The sequence below is a fragment of the Varanus komodoensis genome, unplaced genomic scaffold (assembly GCF_004798865.1).
Source record: "Varanus komodoensis strain SLA01 unplaced genomic scaffold, ASM479886v1 scaffold153, whole genome shotgun sequence".
Lineage (NCBI taxonomy): Eukaryota > Metazoa > Chordata > Lepidosauria > Squamata > Varanidae > Varanus > Varanus komodoensis.
This window is the reverse complement of record NW_025335445.1, coordinates 164,647-182,045: the sequence shown is the minus strand read 5'-3', so window position 1 is coordinate 182,045 and position 17,399 is coordinate 164,647. Positions and strand designations below refer to the sequence as shown.

At 68.1% G+C, this 17,399-nt stretch overlaps 3 protein-coding genes across 4 annotated transcripts in view; all 3 read right to left on the bottom strand.

Annotated features, from left to right (window-relative positions):
- Positions 1-1,792: 1,792 nt before the first annotated feature.
- On the bottom strand, positions 1,793-4,552 carry TTC9B (tetratricopeptide repeat domain 9B). The gene is made up of 3 exons (XM_044425413.1): positions 4,075-4,552; positions 2,174-2,356; positions 1,793-1,875 (listed from the first exon to the last, which is right to left on the bottom strand). The coding sequence occupies exons 1-3, from the start codon at positions 4,550-4,552 to the stop codon at positions 1,793-1,795; spliced, it is 744 nt and encodes a 247-aa protein (XP_044281348.1).
- A 1,850-nt stretch (positions 4,553-6,402) lies between these two features.
- Positions 6,403-11,941, bottom strand: LOC123021039 (cyclin P). The gene is made up of 8 exons (XM_044425412.1): positions 11,870-11,941; positions 10,134-10,308; positions 9,640-9,746; positions 9,386-9,484; positions 8,711-8,866; positions 8,194-8,352; positions 7,722-7,903; positions 6,403-6,664 (listed from the first exon to the last, which is right to left on the bottom strand). The coding sequence occupies exons 1-8, from the start codon at positions 11,939-11,941 to the stop codon at positions 6,403-6,405; spliced, it is 1,212 nt and encodes a 403-aa protein (XP_044281347.1).
- A 1,446-nt stretch (positions 11,942-13,387) lies between these two features.
- The window catches only part of AKT2 (AKT serine/threonine kinase 2), a 9,124-nt gene continuing 5,112 nt past the window's right edge, over positions 13,388-17,399 (bottom strand). For both annotated transcript variants that reach the window (XM_044425399.1, XM_044425400.1), the window contains 3 exons: positions 17,125-17,212; positions 16,871-16,973; positions 13,388-16,712 (listed from right to left, as the gene is read on the bottom strand). In XM_044425399.1, coding sequence (XP_044281334.1) covers positions 16,633-16,712; positions 16,871-16,973; positions 17,125-17,212 — 271 coding nt within the window. In that variant the 3' untranslated portion in view covers positions 13,388-16,632. The remainder of the gene's footprint in view (positions 16,713-16,870; positions 16,974-17,124; positions 17,213-17,399) is intronic.

Here is a 17,399-nt window from a genome sequence, read left to right as displayed (position 1 = left end):
GAGCTTTTCCCAGCTTGTCTGCATCTTTCTTGAAGTTGGGAGCCCAGAAGTGGACACAGGACTCCAAGACAGGGCCCGATCCATGCCAAACAGAACCAGCACCCACGCAATTTGGAAGCGACGCTTCTATTCATGCATCAGCAGCCACGTCACTCCATTGACTCGCGTCCCACCTGCAGTCCATGACTGTTCCAAGCGCCTTCTCGCTCGCGGTGCTGCGGAGCCAGGTGTCCCCATCCTGCAGCCGTGCCGCGGTTCCTCCTTCCTCCGTCCTCTGTCCCTGCAGAACTTCGCTCCGCTGCCGCCGCCGCCGCCAGTGCCCCAGCCGCGCGCGACCACCTCGAGTCCTGCTTCTGCCCCGCAAGGCACTGGCTCTCCCACCCAGGGCTGCTTGGCACAGCCTTCTGCTGGGGGGCCCCGAGGCCACCAGCCATGTGTGCCAGGAGCGCCCCCCCAGTGCTGCAGGGGGACATGCCGCCAGCGGGAGGCAGGCCGGCCCCTCTCTCCGTGCCACCTGCCTCCGCATCCGGCAGTGGAGCCCGGGGGCACCAACCGAACTGCTGCCCTGGAAGCTCAGTGGCTCTGACCCAGGAGGGCGCTTCCCGTCCTTTGCCCCCTCCCTCTCTCGCACCGCAAAGGCCCTCTGCCCGCTCCTCCCTCGCTGACGTTCCTTACTCAGAAGAGACTGCCCCTGGTGCTGCTGGCCCCGATTCACTGCACGGGGTGGGGGGGAGATGCCGGGCACGGGGGGGGGGAGCAGCTCACCGGGCCCAGACAGGAGAGCCCTTCCCCTGGTAGCTCGGAAGCCGGCTGCCCCAGCACGCCCAAGCTCTGAAAACAGCCTCCCCTGCGCGGCCCCTCCGCGCCTCCCCTCTGCTCAGCCGCCAGGGCCCGCCTGAGCCCACCCAGCGCCCCAGGAGGGGGGAGCGAGCGGATCACGCCGCTGTGAGGACAAGCGCCGGGGGGGCAGACCAAGCCCCGCAATGAGCCAGGCCCTCCGGTGGGCAGCATCCTCCCCGCACCCTGGCTGTGGGTCAGGCTTGTCCTGCTGCGGAGAGGGGGAGAGCCCATCATCTGCGGTTCCTCCCAGCAGTCCGTGACTCTGGGCCAGGTGCCAGCGAGGCCGCCTGCATCGTGCCCGGTGGGCGCAGTGCAGAGCCGTCCCCCGGCCACCGCGGGGACGGATGCGAGGCCTTCCCGGGCTGCCCCAGCCAGTCTCCTCCGCAGCCCTCCTGCCTTCTCTCCCCCTCTGTCTCCAGCACCAGCTGCGGCGCGAGCCCAGCTTGGCACGGGGAGGGGGGCAGCGGGACGGCCATGGGTGCTCGTGGGCGGCAGGGGTGGCCACGCGTCTCAGGCGGGGAAGGAGGCCCGGCCCCCCCACCCCACCCTCAGCCCCCAGGCCTCCCTCCGCAGACCCTCCCCAGCTCCGGAGCGGCTCCAAGGCTGCCTTCCTGCCTCTGCTTTGCCCACCGTGGCGGTGGCTTCCTCTGCCCAGTCCTGCAGCGGCACGTCCGCCAAATCCTCACGCAAGAACGCGAGCGACAAAAAAGTGACCCCAGCAGAGTTTGGGCAAAATGCTACATTATCAGACGCCGCGGCCAAGAGACCTGGGCCAGGCTGTCCTGCCGGAGCCGCTTTCTCGGGGGAGCCCTGGCCGCGGCCGCTGCCGGCCCGTGACGCAGGCGGCCCCCTCCGGGATCGTGGCAGGAGCACATGGCCCCGGGCACTGCTGGCCCCGCGTGCGGAAGGCTCTGTCCATCGGTGGGGCGCTGGCCGGCAGGCCTGGTGCTCGCTACTTGCCCGCTTCCTTGTCGCGCTGGTTGCAGCGGCTGATCTTGATCTCTGTGAGCTGAATGTAGCGCAGGACGTTGGTGTCTGTGGGGAGGGATGCTGCACTGGAGCACGGCCAAAACAGCCCCCTGGCCTTGGGGGGCCCTCCACAGCCCGCCTGCCCCCCGCCGGGCACCTCGGGAGCCCAAGAGGTAGCAGTGAAGGCCACCTGCACAGACAGGCCGCCTCCCCGGCCCGGCCCAGAGACACCAGGAAGGGGGGGGGAGGGGGCTTCTGCCTGCCCAGCGGGGACCGTGCTCCAGAGCCCTGCGGCCCCCCACCCCCAGCTGGCCCACGCGCCAGCCCTGCGGCTGCCCTCCCGCCATGGGGCGCCCGCACCCACCTGTGGGCTCGCGGTTCTTGGCCTCTTTCAGGTAGAGCAGTGCGTTGCCGTAGTCGCCCAGGTGGTAGAAGGCGATGCCCGCCCGGTACATGGCTTTGAAGTTGCTCCTCTCCCGGGCGAGCACCTTGAGGCAGTACTCCCGCACCCGCTCGTAGTTCACCAGCTCCGACTGCAGCAGGCAGGCTGGGGGGCCAGAGCAGGAGGGCGGTGAAGGCGGCCGCCCCGGGCCCCCGTCTTGCTCAGCAGGCGCCAGCCCTCCCGAGCCACCCGCTGGCGGTGCAGGCCCATTGGCGACTGCCGCTGCGACCTGACGCTTCCTCTGCTCCAGACACCAAGCTGGGCCTGGGCCTGCCCCCCCACCCCCCAACGCCCCTTCTGGATGTCTTTCTGGAGGCCAAATGAGCACAAGTTGCCAGGTCTCATCTAAGGCTGGAAACCGTGGCGGCCCAGTCTGGAGGGATGGGGGAGGGCGGCCCCCAGCCAGACGGCCCACACACCTTTCCTGGCTGTTCTGCTCTGCTCGCCACCTCATTCTGCCTAAAAAGCACCTTCACAGGATGCAAAGCACAATGCCAGCCCCGCCTGCTTGGAATTTCACCTTCCTTTCCAAAAAGGAAAGCAAGTCACTAGTCCCTACCATGGCAAAGACAGGAAGGCCCTGAGCAAGAGACTAAACAGGATCCCTGGGAGGGGCGGCCCACCGGTGCCTCGCACCATGCGCACGGCCCGCCCTCATGAGTGGCGCCCACAAACGTTTCGAAGGCACCCGGGGCTGCATCTGCAGCGGCTTTTCATTTGCATTTTGCGTTATTCCATGACTGCCAGAATCGAGACAGTTAATTAGCTATAAATACATTTAAAGCATTGGGCAAGCATGTCAAACCAAGACGGCCCAGACCCTGACCCCCACCCCAAGCCATGGAGCGCCGTGGAGCCAGTCACTCTCACGCAGCCTGTCCTACTTTGCAAGGCTGTTGTGAAAATGAAACCAGAGCAGGGGAACCCACGAGTGCTTCCTTGAGCTCTTCGGAGGAAAGACAAGACAGCCATGCCATCGGATGGAAATCTGAACTGTTATCTGGGCTCAGGGCTGCAGCCCCGCAGCCCAAGCACCTTTGGCCAAGTGGGACATTTCAGGCCCCGGGTGGGTGCCTCGCCTGCGGGAGGGGGCCCCACAGAAAGAGAGGGGAGGGGAGAAGCTCACAGGGGTGGGCTTTGAAAGGGAGGAGAGCGCTCCTCACTCCAGGAAGGCTGAGCAGGCAACCCACCCGCAGGAGGGCTGCCTCTGTGGCCCCTCCACAGGGGACACGCGCTCCAGACAGTGCCCGGGCCATCGCTGGGGCAGTCCAGGAGGTCTGCGTGGGTGCAAGAGGACTTCCTCTCGGGCTCCGCATTCGGGTCAGTGCCGACCCTGCAGGGGAAGCTTCGTGGGGGGGTCTCTCCCCCCAAGCGCCTCACTGCCTGCCTGCCTCCCGCAGGGGTTTCTAGAGACAGAATTCAGCATGAGGCCGAACTCGGACGTGCTCCCGCAGCAGGACGCACGGAAGCAGGGCTGCCACTCTGAGGCACAGGCACCCCAAGCCAGCACAACGTTGGGACCAGGCTGGGGGCTGGACACAGATCCGGCCGGGAGCCCGGAAGCTGCATCTGCTGCCACGGCTCCACTGCGGCCTGCGCTGAGCCCCCCACAAGCAGGGGCCTGTCTTCGAGGGGACGGAGAGAGGGAAGCCCTCCGTGGTGCCTCTCGGCCGATTCCCTGTCCAGCTCAAGATGCGGAGCTGCAAAGAAGCGGGTGGGCTCATGCCCCCCACCGTGACCAGCCCGCCTGGCTCCCTGGAGGACAGGAGGCCGGATTCCCCGGAGTGCCTCCTCCGGGCGCGGCGCAGCTCTGCAGCCCTTACCTGTCAGGCTGTTGTAGCACTCGACTTCGGTGCTCTCCACCAGCGCCCGCTGCTCCTCGGAGAGGCAGTGCCAGCCGCTCCTGCCCAGAATGCTCTTCTCCGCCACAGCGGCCACGGCGGCCCCCCGGTCAGCGGCCGGTTCCAGCCCCTTCAGCTGCAGCAGCGCCCGATGGTACTTGCCGATGGCCTCGCGGAATTTCTTCTGCTTGTAGCACCGGCTGCCCTCCGCCTTGAACTCCACGGCCCTCTGGATCTTGGCCTCCAGCTCCGGGTTGGCGGCGGCGGCGTGGTGGGCCCAGAAGCCCCCGCCCCCGCCGGCCACCACGACGGCGGCCGCGCTCCCCGCCCCGGCCTCCGGGCAGCTCTTCGCGTAGAGGCCCCGGTCCTCCATGTCGCCCTTCCTCACAGGGACCGGGCCATGCCGGCGCAGCTCGAACGCTTGTCTCCGCTGCACGGTCTGGAAGAGCGTGCTGTGCATAAAGGAGGCGCCGGGGGCGGGCGGCGAGGAGCGGCGGCGGCGGCGGGAGCAGCGGGCGCTCCTTCAGCACCGAGGACAGCGCGCTAGTGCATTGTGGGAAACTCCCGCTGCCTCCGCGCCAGCCTGACCTCGGATGCTTCGGAGCCGAGCAGCGGGTAGGAGTCCCTTCCGCTTGGGGGGGCGGAGCAGCGGAGGGAAGGAGGGACGGAGGGCCCGGAAGCGAGCCCTCGCCCGGCTCTTTGCAGGGAAGGGGGAGGGGGAAATCGGGGGTCTTCACAGGTCTGGCTGAGCTGGTCTAAAGCCCTTGGCCTCTTTTCGGTGCCAGCTGCCCAGCCCTGGGTCAAGAGATGCCTGCAGCACCAGACTGCCTCGGAGCATGTGCAGACTGTGCCGGCCGGCCTGTGGTCACCGAGGGCTCTCGGAGTGCGGGTGGTGCTTCCTTCTTGCGAGTCCCTGGCTAGCAGAGAGAGGAAGGCTGTGCTGCAGCCTGGCCAGAGGAGGGGCCTTGGGCAGGACCCCTCAGCCTGGGGCTCCCACCGCCACCAGGGCACGTGCCCGGGACTCCCAGCGAGCCCGGCTCTGCATTGCCCAGAGGCCCGTCAGCAGACTGCCCCGGGAAGGGGAGGGATGCGGCACCCCCACCAGCTCCCCCTGGGAATGCCGCGCCTCCTCAGCGAACAGGCATGTCCTCCATCCGTCATGGCTCAACAGGCGAAGCGTTTCACAATTAACGGGTTGCCACAATGTGGGGCCATCTCCACGTCCGGGGACAAGGTGAGGGTCTCGCTTGGGTGGCCAGGGAGGGGGATGGCATCGAAACTGCCCACCCCTGTGACCCTGCGCTGGACCGATTCTAACCTCGCTCTCTCCCCTGCAGTGTGGGGCCCAGACCTGGACGCAGCACACCAGTTGTGTTGAGCGGTATCAACACCTCCCTGGACCTGGAAGCTGCACGTCTGGCCATGCATTCAAGGGGGCCTGCATGTGCAGGGGCCCCTGCCCGCTGATCTGCCTTACGGCCCTCTTCGCATCCCCGCTGGGGCCCCGCAACGGCTCCCCCCAGCTAATCAGCGGCGTCACTGAGGCTTGCGGCACTTGGCGCCATCCACCGGCCCTGAGCACTCTTGCCTGCCCGCACCCTCTCCGGGAGGCTTCCCCAGGCTGGCCTTCGACCGACCGCAGTGGGCCCTCGAGAAGCCCCCGTCCCAGGGCCTGGCCCTGGCCCACCGCTCAGCCCTGCTGTGGCTCAGCAGCACGCTTCCTTCCAGAAGCCCGCCAGCTGCCGTGAAGCTCGCCCCCCTGGGATGCACCATGGCGCAGGGCTCCGCCCGGGGGCCTCCGTGTCGCCAGGGCAGAGGTGGCCCGGGGGGCCCTGCTCTTGCCAGCGGCACCCGCCTTGCCTGCATCCCCACATGCGGCCGCAGAGTCTCCAGGAAAGAGAAGACACATCCCAACCTGCGTGGCCAAGAGGAGGCCACCAAGGGAGAGAATAAAACACTTTATTAGACACTTCCAAAGTCCCATTTTCTTACAGTCAACTTTTTTGAAGCCCCCTTGTGGCCTTTCAAGGGGGCAGGGGGGGCGTGGGGGGCCGATGGCCCAGGGACTTCCCAGCACTATTTTGTAGAGAGAGAAAGAGGCAGAAGACAGTGGGTTGCATGGAGAGGAGGAGGAGCAGGTGGGTGGGAGGGACGAGGTGGGCTTCCTTGACCCCGGGCACATGACGGGGAGCGCTGTGTGGGGCCCAGCCACATGGCTGGCCTGGAGGAGGGCCGGGCCGGGCCTCGGCGCTCTCCCCCTCCCCACCTGCCCTCCGCCCCACGCAGGTGGCCGCCCCAGCCATTACTCCGTCAGCCGGTCGGCAAAGGGTCCTCGCTGCGTGCCGCAGGCGGTGGCGGCCCAAAGGGGGCGCTCCAGAGCCCCCCCGCTTCGGTGCAGGGGGCGCTCTCCAGGCAGCGGCTCAGGAACGTGGAGGCGGCGATGGCCGGGCTGGTGCTAGTGCAGAGTTTCTGAGGCCGGGAGAACTTCAGGAAGGTGGCCCGGAAGGGGGAGCTCGGCCCCCGCAGAGCAGCCTTGGCCAGGTAGGGGTACACCAGGGACAGCTCCGCCTCGCTGCAACGGGAGAAGCAAATGGGACCCCCTCCAAACTCAGCCAAGAGCGGCAAGAGACAGGAGGCCTTGGACAGTCCTCTGGGGGCTGGGCCACCTTCCCAGAAGCCTCCAAAATGGAGAGGGCGGGGGGCTGCCAGGGGCTGCAGAGCCTGGCAGGGGAGGGGGCTCCTTGCTGCTGAAAGCCCGCTCCACATTCCTAGCCTCAGGAATCCGGCTCAAATGGGAAGCCGAGGCTGGCGGAGGCCGAGCGCACGCCTGTCAGGCCAGCAGAGGCTGCCCCAGCAGAGCTGCCCTCTCCAAAGCAAAGAGGGCATCCCTGGACCCCGAGGGGGCCGCCAGTTATAGACCGGTGGCCAACATCCCGCTTCTGGGCAACGTGTTGGAGCGGGTGGTGGCGGGACAACTCCAGGCACTCTTGGACGAAACGGATTATCTGGACCCATTTCAGCCCTGTTTCAGCCCCGGTTACGGTACTGACTCAGCCTTGGTTGCCCTGAACGGTGACCTGTGCAGGCAGCACCCCCTCTAAGGGACAGGGCCCACGGCTTGGGAGTCTCCTGGACCTAGAGCTGTCCCTGGAAATCCAGGGTGGCGAGGAGCACCTTCCTCCAGCTTCGGCCGGTCCATCAGCCGCATCCTTTCCTGGACGAGCACTGCCTGGCAGCGGCGACACATGCCCTGGGAACTTCCTGGTTGAATTACTGTAACGCACTCTACGTGGGGCTGCCCTTGAAGACAGTCCGGATACTTCAGCTGGTACAGAATAGAGCTACCAGGTTGCTGTCGGGGGCCAGTCATTTTTCTCATATAACGCCCGTCCTCTATCAGCTACACTGGCTCCCAGCTGAAGTCCGGGCCCAATTCAAGGTGCTGGTATTAACCTATAAATCCCTTCGATCCAGAATAGCAGAAGAATCACCACCTCCCCTATATGCCCTCACGCCCCTTAAGAGCGGCAGGGGAGGCCTTGCTCCGGGGACCCTCCTTGAAGGAAACGCCGCGGCTGCCTCCCCGGAGCTGGGCCTTCTCCGCAGAGGTGCCCAGCAGGCGCTCCCACCTGTATGCAAGCAGCTTCGGAGGGCCCTCCTGGGAGGCATCCACACCCGGGAGGCCTGCCTCATGCAGCAGCAGCCGCCGGGCCAGGCACAGAGCAGCCAGGGACAGCCGGGCTGGCTCAAACCGCATGCAGTCCACTTCCAGCAGAGAGAGCTCCAGGAAATACAGGGCCAGGTACTGGACCTGTGCGGGCAGGAAGCACGCCGTGGGAAGGGGGCCGGCAGCCCGGATGCCCTGCCCAGTCCTTGCCAGCCAGGCGCCCCACCCCCGTCAGGACCCCCTTCCCCTGGTAAGGGGCAACGTGAGCCTGCCTCTGAGCACGTGGAGAGTGCCCCCCACTCGGCCCTGCTCTGGGTAATCCGGCCCTGCCGGTCTGGGAGGCTCCCAAGGCAGGCGACGCCGGTTGAGGCCACGCTTGGCTCTCGGCAAGTCCTGCAGGAGGGGGGAGCGAGGCCCCCTCACCCGACGCTCACCTGTGTGGAGCAGTGGTCCACCTCCGCCAGCAGGTGCAGCGAGTGGACGGGGTTTGCATAGTGCAGCTCAAATTTGAGGCGTGTGAGGATCTTGCGCTCCATGCGCAGGAGGTCCTTCTGGCTGAAAGAGTCTTCCGCCATGAAGCACAGCTGCGCGAGCTGCAGGGAAGGGACGCCTGGCAGCTGATGGCAGTGGGGGGGGGGGGGGACACGCCCCGCGCGGCAATCTCCGAGCAGAGCCTCCATTCCCGTGAAACTCACACCTGCCCGCACCCACCGCCACGAGGCTAGCCGCCGGAGGCTGAGCACGTATGCTCTGCTCAACGGCTCCCGGCAAGGCCGAGGAACCCCGCAGTGCCCCCCTGGGGCCTCCCGGGCTGCCCGCAAGGAGGACACGGAGGCAGAAGCACCCGTGCCACACTCCGCGCTTCCTCCCATTGGCCGGCACCCGGGGCAGGCTGCCCTCAGCAGCCCCACAGGGTCCCCCAGGAGGACCCCTCCGCGGCCCATCTGGTACCTCTGGGCAGGAGCTCTCCTCCACTTTGCAGGAGAGGAAGAGGCAGGTGAGGCCGAGGAGCTGCAGGGCGGACACCTGCACCCTGCCCGCCCTCATGTAGGCGTTCATCAGGTGCACGGCCAAGTACAGGGTGTCGTCGGCCAGGTCCAGGTAGTCCTAGGGAGGAGGCAGGCAGCAGAGGACTGCAGGCGATGGCGGGGGGGGCAGCCTGCAGCACAGCCCCCCCTTGCTCAGGTACAGGTAGGCCACCTGAGCTTGTGAAGCAGAGCCAGGGCACAGTTGTTGCTGGGTGGCGGGCTGGGTGGCTTGGGGGAGCCGTGGGCTAATTTTTGTCCCGCTGGATCAGCAGATACCCACCTGCCACGCTACCATGCTTCCACGGTAAAGCGGGGTCGTGGGGCTGCCCCCTCGCCCCCCTCCAGTTTGCAGGCAGATGTGTTCCCAAGGATACGCCAGCAGCCCCGGTCCAGCCCAGCTTCGCAGCCCCCGCAGAGGGGCAGATCTCCAATTCCGCGAAGAGCGAGAGGCACGTGAGAGCAGGGTGGCCCCTTGCAGCGGGTCCAGTGGCCGCCCGGGTGGGGAGGCTTGGAGGGAGCCAGCCCCACAGCAGCTGGAGGAAGGTGTGGGCCTCCCTCACAGCCTCGCCTGTTCCCAGGAGGCCCCCCGGACACCTACGTGCACTTGCACCAGCCAGTCGACAACGAGGGCACGCATCTCCGCCGTCACCGAGCGCGGCAGGCTGAAGCCCCCAGGTGCGAGCGAAGGCTGCTTCCGCTGGCGAGGGGAAAGACGGGTCAGGCCCTCCATGTGCCCCGGCCCCCACGGCCTCCAGGCTCTGGTGGGCCACTGCCCTGGCGTGGCGGGCGAGCAAGGGAGCTCGGAGGCAGGGGCCGGCTGCGGTGGCGTCGGGGCTGGGGAGCTTCACGCACCATCAGGCTGCCGAAGATGTCGCGGGCATACTCGCTCTCCGGTGCCATGCCCAGCCGCGCCAGGGCCCGGGGCAGCTCCTCCGCCAAGCACTCCGAGCCAGAAGCCCCTGGGGCAGGGAGAGGAGGCGACGGCTGTGGGTCAGGCAGCTCGGCACTGCCCGCAGCAGCCCACCCGGGACAGCTCCCCACCCCTTGAGGCGCCATGCGAGCCGAGCCAGCATGAGGGGGTGCATGTCGGGCCCTCAGAGTGGCTCTTTCCTGAGTGGGCTTCCAAGCAGGGGATGCGCAGCCTTCGTGGCCCTCGGGGAGGAGGAGGAGAGCCTCCCGAGTCTCCAGGACAAGCCCGGGGGGAGGCGGGGAGCCCAAGGCATGCCCACCTTCCCGCTCACCCCCCACGTTGCCCACCCACCTGCTCGCCCCCCCGCGGCCCGCTACCATGGTGCGTCCCACGCCCCACGTGCCGCTGGGCGCCTCTCATCCTGCAGCATGCTCACCTCTCTGCGGAGGGGGCTCTGCGGGGGTCCCAGGGCATGCAGGCCCCAGCTTCTCAGGCACAGCCTCCTCTGCCTCTCCGCAGCTCTCTAGGACCCTCTTCTGGAAGAGAAACCTCTGCGTGTGGTCTGGGGGCAGAGTTTGGCGGCAGATGCACTCCATCGACTCAGCTTCCTTCTGGAGGCGGCAGCGGGAGGGGAGGATGAGGGCTGCGCTGGCAGAGCGTTCCCCTCATGCCTGCAAATGAGGGCTGGGCCGGCGGAAGCCCCGTGCGGAGTTCCGTGGGGTGGACGACACGCCTTCGTGTGGCTCATGGCCAGCTCGGGCCAGGGGCTGCAGTGTCAAGCCACCGAAGATGCCCGCACGCCTCCAGAGCCCAGAGCCCAGAGCCAGACGGGCAGGCGGGCAGGCAGCTGAACGGGTGCCCGAGCCCCGAATTCAGCCAACCCCACCGGGCCCTCCCACTCAGGGGCTGCCGGGCTCTTCCATGCACCTTCCACAGAGCTGGTGCCCTCATGACAGGATGCCGCCCTTTGCAGGAAACCCCGCACAGCCATACCCTGACGCAAGCAAGGGCGCCCACACAAGCCCCGTAAGCCGCTCTGCCAGTGGCCAAAGGGGCCCCTCAGCGACACAGCAAGGCCCTGACCCAAGGCTGCAGTGGGCTTCCAGAGGCCCCGTGGACCCAGAGCACAGCCCTGGTTCCCCACCTGCTGGTTCAAGCGGAAAGGAATCGGAAGGGCTTGGGCCCTTCCCAGGAGTGCCCTCATCCTGCTCCTCCCGCATTAGAGGGAAGAGCCAAAGGTTATTATGAAAGGCAGACAAGCAGGACCCCCAACAAAATGCCAGTAGCCACGCCACTCAATGACAGCGCTCAGCGATCAGGCCTCCCCCCGCCCCCGCCCCACACGTCTCACGGCCCTCCGGTGGCCCTGAGCCTGCTCAGGCCTTGTCCGTCTGACTGCTTGGGGAAGCCGCCACACTTCCACCTGGCGGGGACTTCTGCAGAGCTGGCCCTGGCCCTGTGGACGGGTCCCCCGCGGGGCTGCCCAGGCCGCTCGTTGGTGCTCCTGCTCCGTAGGCGCTGACCCCCGTGGCACAATTCGGGCGATGCCCGGCACAGAGGAGAGCTTCAAAGACCGGGCTTGGGGGGGGGGGTCAAGGCTGGCCTGAGCCCCAGCACCTGTCCGTGTGCAGGGAGATCACGGCTGCCCTGCCCGGCCACAAGGCACAGTCCAGCCTGTGCTGGGACCCCCCCCCCCCTTTCCGGCTCCCTTCCCCTTGCCTGGGCCTTCGCTGCTCCTGCTTTCCGGGGCACCCCACTTTTCATCCACCGGCAGTGGGGTACGCTTGTGGGGACTTCCGGGGCAAAGAAAGCTGAGCACCCCCTTCCTGCCCTCTCCCGTGGGCCAGGCGGCGCGGGGACGAGGGGGAGGAGGGCTCCGCGGTGCCGCAGCCGAGCAGGCGCTCTTCGGCCTCCGCCCCGCCCCGCCCGCGACCCCAGGAGGGCGCCCTGCTCGGACCCCCTCGGGGGCCGCCGGCCTCGCCGCGCCGCGCCCCCCCCCGCCCCCCCCCCCAGCGCTTCCCCAACTCGCTTCTTCGGTGCGGGAGGGGAGCTAACACGCGCCTCGGCCGGAGGAGAGCGGGCAGCTCCGCCCGTTCCCCAGACCCCGTGGGAGGCGCTCCTTCCCACCCGTCCCCGAGCTGCACCCCCCACCGAGCGCGGTTCCCGCCGTACCCCCTTTCGCAGCACCGGCCAGGGCCTCCTCGCGTGGTACGCCGCCGGCTTGCCCATCACGCTGGCCGCCATGGCCGCCAGGGCAGCGCGGGGTGGAGCGGCGACCTCAGCCCGGCCCGGAGCAGCACGCCGGCCGCGGCCCCAGGTGGGCTCAATTAGGCCTCATTAGCAAGCCGCCGGGAGCGGGAAGGCCTTCGACACAAGTGCTCGCTTCCCGGAAGAGGCCAACGCCGCAGCGCGGACCCGCTCCTGCGTCCTGCGCCGTAAACGAGCGTCCAGGCAGCCCTCACACACTCGGACCCTTGCGGGGCTGGGGGCCGGCAGTCAGAAAGACCCCCGAGTTGCCATCTGCACAGCACCTGCATGGGCTAATTTAGATCTGTATAGGCACATTTATAGTAGTTTACTAGGGTTGGCTTAAGTTTCCCAAAAGGAAAAACCAGCCAGTTAATGTCAGCTCCTGATCCCCCCTCCCCTTCACCGGTTTGGGCCCGGCTCGTGCGCACCCCAGAGGCCTAGTCCGGCAGCGGCGTGCGGGGCTGGCCTTGCCTCCCCCGCTGCAGCGCCGCCCGAAGGGCCGCCGTCTTGCGGACCAGGGCCGCTGGGCTTTGCCGAGCAGGTGGGGCCTCCTGGCCACCGGCTGGGCAAGCGGCACGAGACCTCCGGCTTGCAGGCACTCGGCCGCCCCGCCCCCGCCCCCGCGGAAGCGCCGGCGGCGAGGCAGCGGCTTGGGCTCTCCCGCTCCGCGGCTGGCGGCGCTGCGGGAAGCCGGCTGGACGGGGCAGCGGGCGGCCTGCTCAGGCAGCGAGGACGGGACGGGACGGGACGGGAGGCGAGGGCTGCAGGGGAAAGCGGCGCCCGGCAGCGCTCTCCGCCGCACGACCGTCGCCGGCTACCTACCGGGGGCGAAAGATAGGCCACGCGGGGGGAGCCAAGCGCCGCCGCCCCCCCACCGGGATCCAGGCGGGCTCGCCTGCTTGGAACAGGGAGGCCGCATCTCAAACGGGCCTCGAGAAGGAAGAAACGAAGGGGCGAGAAACCTGCGGGTGGGAGGAAATGAAGCCCCCCGTCGTTCCGAGGCTGTCCAGGCTTCCCGAGTCCGTGTGGCCTCCCGAGGAGCCCCTCTGCCAGGAACAAGGCAGCCGGTGTGCTGCCGAGGACCCTCCAGCCAGCCTTCCCCAACTGCCCCCCCCCCACCCCAAACGAGCATCACCCTCAGCTCCGGGCAGCTGTCAGAGGCCGGGGGGCCGAGGCTACAGCCAAACGCGCCCGTTGCCCTCCACTGCCTTGGGCTATAGCACAGCTGGCAGCCTTGCCCTGCTGGGGGGCGGGAGGGGGGTGCCTGGAAGACACCGAGCAGCAGACATAAGCCAAGTTGCCATTTAATTGGACTCAACTGCTCGTGTACCTCATGCAAGGTTTGCTTAGAGCCTTAGGCTCGTTCTGGGAAATGGGAGTTCATGTTTCCGAGAGAGATTTGGAAAGAGCGGCGAGACACAGCGAGATGAGCAGCGCCCATCCTAGAAAGAAAACAAAACCTTTATTGCTTGTACCGTACAAATCCAAGGGCAGAGGAAGGCACCTCTGAGGACTACAAAAACCAAGCCCCTTCCAGGCCTCGAGTTCATCAGCACATTGACCAAGGATGCCCGGACGTGGGTGTGTCTCCAGTAGTCCTTATTTTACAAACTGAACTCATGCTCTTGGGCGAGTGCCGGGCGAGGGCCAGCCACAGTCCGAAGTGCCGCTGGGACTGCTTTTCTGAGCGAGAACGAGAAACACACGCGCAGCGGAGCAGCGGGTTCCCCACCGACGGCCGCCCGACGAGCGCCAGCATTAAGTTAACAGGCATCAGCTATCACGCTAGAAAGACTACGGGGGGGGGACCCTTTATCAGCCCCCCATCCCCCTGCTGTGTGCAAGATGACCTATCCAGGTTTTTCTCAAACTCAGAATGAGAATGGGATCGGTGTTCCTATATTCCGGAGCTAAATCCCAAACCTCTTTCCTGGTGAGTGGCAGCGGCTGAAGAGTGCTGCACGTGGGCGGGGGGGGGGGCAGCGAAGGCACGCGCTGAGACGAAGGCCAACGGGTGAGGGGGGCCCTGCCCTGCCGCGGGGCCCTCAGGCGGCACAGCCGGTGCCGGCCGAGGCCAGTGCCTGCGCCGGCCAGAGAGCAAGGCCGTGTGGGGATGACTCCGGCGCATGAGGCCCCACGCGGGGCAGGGGGAAAGTCGGGGCCCCGGCGGGACCCTCGCCCGTCCTCTGGAGCAGAGGGCCGTGCTCCGGCAGCCAGCCGCCTGTGGCCCAGGTGGGGAGCAGCCCCCCAGTCTCAAGGCAGCCGCTACTGAGGGTGCTGTTAGACAGGAATGGACCCGGGACACGCCTGTGGGGGGGGGGTCGCAGGAGGGGGTGGCCAGAGGCAGCACGAGGACTGTTCCCTGCTGAGGCTGGGGCAGAGGCTCCCTCTGGCCTCCAACTCCACAAAACCCACGGCAGGGCAAGGGGCTGCAGGCCTGAGCCCCCGAGGGCTGGATAAATGCGGGGGCTCACTCAACCCCGCCCCCCCCCCGAGAGCCCCCTGGGAACATCCCCGCAGAGACCAGGAGCCAGGGTGGGTGACGGGCGGCCAGATGGTGCCCAGTGCTGGAAAGGCAGCAGCTGCCTGCAGGAGGGACCCCCCCGCACCCGTGGTCAGGGCCCTCCCTGCCCCTGCACCCCGCGCACTGCCTCCCACCCAAAGCAGGCGGCAGCACCCGCCTCCTGGCACCCAGGCCGGCTCCGGCTGCCTCCTCACGGGCCCAGGCCAGGCCCACAGGGGCATGATGCGCTCTGCTGCACCGGGCGCTGCTTACGGCAGCGGGCTCTCCGGAAGGGCCGTCATGGCCGCAGCGAGGCTGCAGGGGGCTCACGGACCCGAGCGAGCGAGGGGCTGAGCCACAGGGCTTCCCTGCACGCAGCGGCCTCAGTAGACACGAGGAACCGGAGGCGGTGTATTCCGGCCCCTCCTGCCAGCCCTGCCTGCCTCCCGTGGCCAAGCCACGCCTCAGGAAGATGGCCGGGCCTGCTGTACAGGCTCCCCCCGCCCCCCGAGAACAGCCGACACAAGGCTGCACTCCCGCAGCGACACCAGCAAAGCCCCCAGAAACACGGCAGCGGGGGCAGGCCGGCACACACAGGGAGCAGCTCCTGCATGCGTGCCCAGCATGGCAAAAGGGGGGAATCAGGGCGGCCATGGCAGTCGCAGCGAGGGCGGGGGGGGTGGGAGCAGCAGCTCCCTCGGACCAGCAGGGCCCGGCCAGTGGCGGTCCTGCGCGCTCGCGGGCGGCTTTGGAAACGTTGCTCCGTATGTTGCCAGCAGCAGCACTGCCTGGCTCCCCCGTTAACTGTCTGGTTTGGGAGTTCCAGGACCACAAGCCAGCGCAGCCGTGCTCGATCCCAGCTAGGCAAAGGGGGGCCTTCGAAGGGGGGCAGGCACTCCGGCAGCCGGGAAAGGGCCGGCCTGTTTGCAGAGAGCCCTTACGAGTGGAGCAGCCCGGGAAACGTGGCGGAAGCAGGAGGAGCCGAGCCCCGCAGAGCCCAGTCCGAGCGGAGAGGCTGTGCCGGGGCAGGGGGCGCTCTGGGGGCGTGCCGGCCAGCATCTGGGTGCCCGACAGCCCCGAGGAAGAACACGCAGGGCTCCGCCTGCGAGTGGGGCACAGCCCCGCTGGGAGACCAGCACCCACCCGGCTCTGTCCCTCCTCCCTGCGAGGACGTCAGGCAGGCCCTTTGCTGGCCACCCAAAGACAGCAGTGTCAGCGCCAGCTTGTAAGGCAGAGGGCGCTGCCCCAGGAGACCGAGCCGGGCTGCCCATGGCTACAGGGCACAGGGGCACCGAAACGGCCACTGATTCTGATGTGCAAAGCCGGGTCCGTGCTTCAGGCCTCCAGCCCGGCACCCGGAGCACCCTCCCGCCCTGGCAGCAGCGTGGTGCTGCTCACATCGGCCGAGCCAGGGCCGAGCGGCAGGGCTGGCAGAGGAGGGGAAGGGTGGAGGCGGCAAGCAGGTGGCCCCCGGGTTTTGCCAGGGGCCCAGGCCTGTCGGCTCCGTGGCTGAGACGGGGATGCTGGTGGAACTGGGGCCCCGGAGGGGCAGGGCACGGAGGTGCCGAGCCCCGGGGGAAGGCAAGTCAGGAGGAACCCCTCCGTGCCCGATGGCCACACAAGCAGCACCGGACATGGCCCCGAGCAGCGGCCCCCACGGAGGGCACCCAGGAGTCCCGAGGGCCCGCGAGGAAGAAGGGGGGGGCAGGAAGAGCCCCCTTGGCGAGCTGCTCCCTTGCGGATGGGATGGGCCACCCGGCCCCGCGCCACCCGCCTGCTCTTGCCGGGCTCGCCCGCTGCCCGGCCACGTTCATTCTCCCCGCGGGCGGCTCCTGGCGAAGGGCAGGCGGCTCCTTGTGCCGAGGGACGCCGCAAGCAAGCGGCCGGTGGGCACCCGCCCGTTCCGAGCTCTTCGGCCTCGGCCACGGCCGGCCGCGCTTGGAAGCTCCGTGCCGTGGAGGCTGCCGGAGGACGAGCAGCAGTTCCACCAGTCGAGGCGGCTTCTGGATGGAGGGCAGGGCAGGACCAGCCCCTCTGCCCCGCGGGCAGGGGCACTCGCTTGGGCTCCGCGGGTCCTGGGCCCGGAAGGACCGGCCACACGGGCCACGCCAGGCAGACCCTCCGGCTGTCCGGCAGCTCCACTGTCCCTTCTCCTGCAGGGGCACCGGCCAACGGCTGCCGCCTACTCCCGGATGCTGGCCGAGTAGGAGAACTGGGGGAAGTGCGTCCTCTGGTCAGCACTGAGCGAGTCCAGGCTGGCGTCTGCGGGCAGAGAGAGCAGAGCCCGCTCACCCTCCGCGGCGTGAGCGGCGCCCGTCCCCTCACAGCCGGGGCGTGTTGCCCCCCGCAGCGTGCCGGGGCGGCTGGCCGGCACATTCCAGGGGGCCGAGGAGAGCAACGGCGCGCTGCGGGCTACTCACAGCGGTCAGGCGGGGTGATGGTGATGGACTGTGCCGTGAACTCGTCATCGAAGTACCGAGTGTCAATCTCGGATGTCACTTGCGGCTTGAAGGGTGGGATGAGCTGAGGAGGAAGAGCTGCGGCTCTCACCGAGGCGGCATGTGCCCCCCGCTGTCACCCGCCCTCCAGCTGCTGGCCCAGCGAGAGAGCAGCGCTGGGGCAGAGCTAACGGCCCCCGGGGCCCTGCATGGGGCCCAGCAGGTCTGCCCAGTACCTTTTTCTGAACCACGTCCTGCCAGTTGATGGCGGAGAAGAAGCGGTGCTCCATCACCTCCTTAGCATCCTCAGGGCCGCCCCCCAGCCTGCGGGCACAAAGGGACCTGTTAGCACTCCTCCCAAGTTGGGGGGGGGGGTGGCTGAAGGCGGCAGACAGGCAGAAGCGCCAGGGCAGGGCTTCCTGAAGTCCAGCGGCCCCCTGCGGTTACGGGACAGCCAGCTGCTGACACGGGAGAGAGGCAGCAGGAACCCAGGCAGCAGACTGGGAACGCC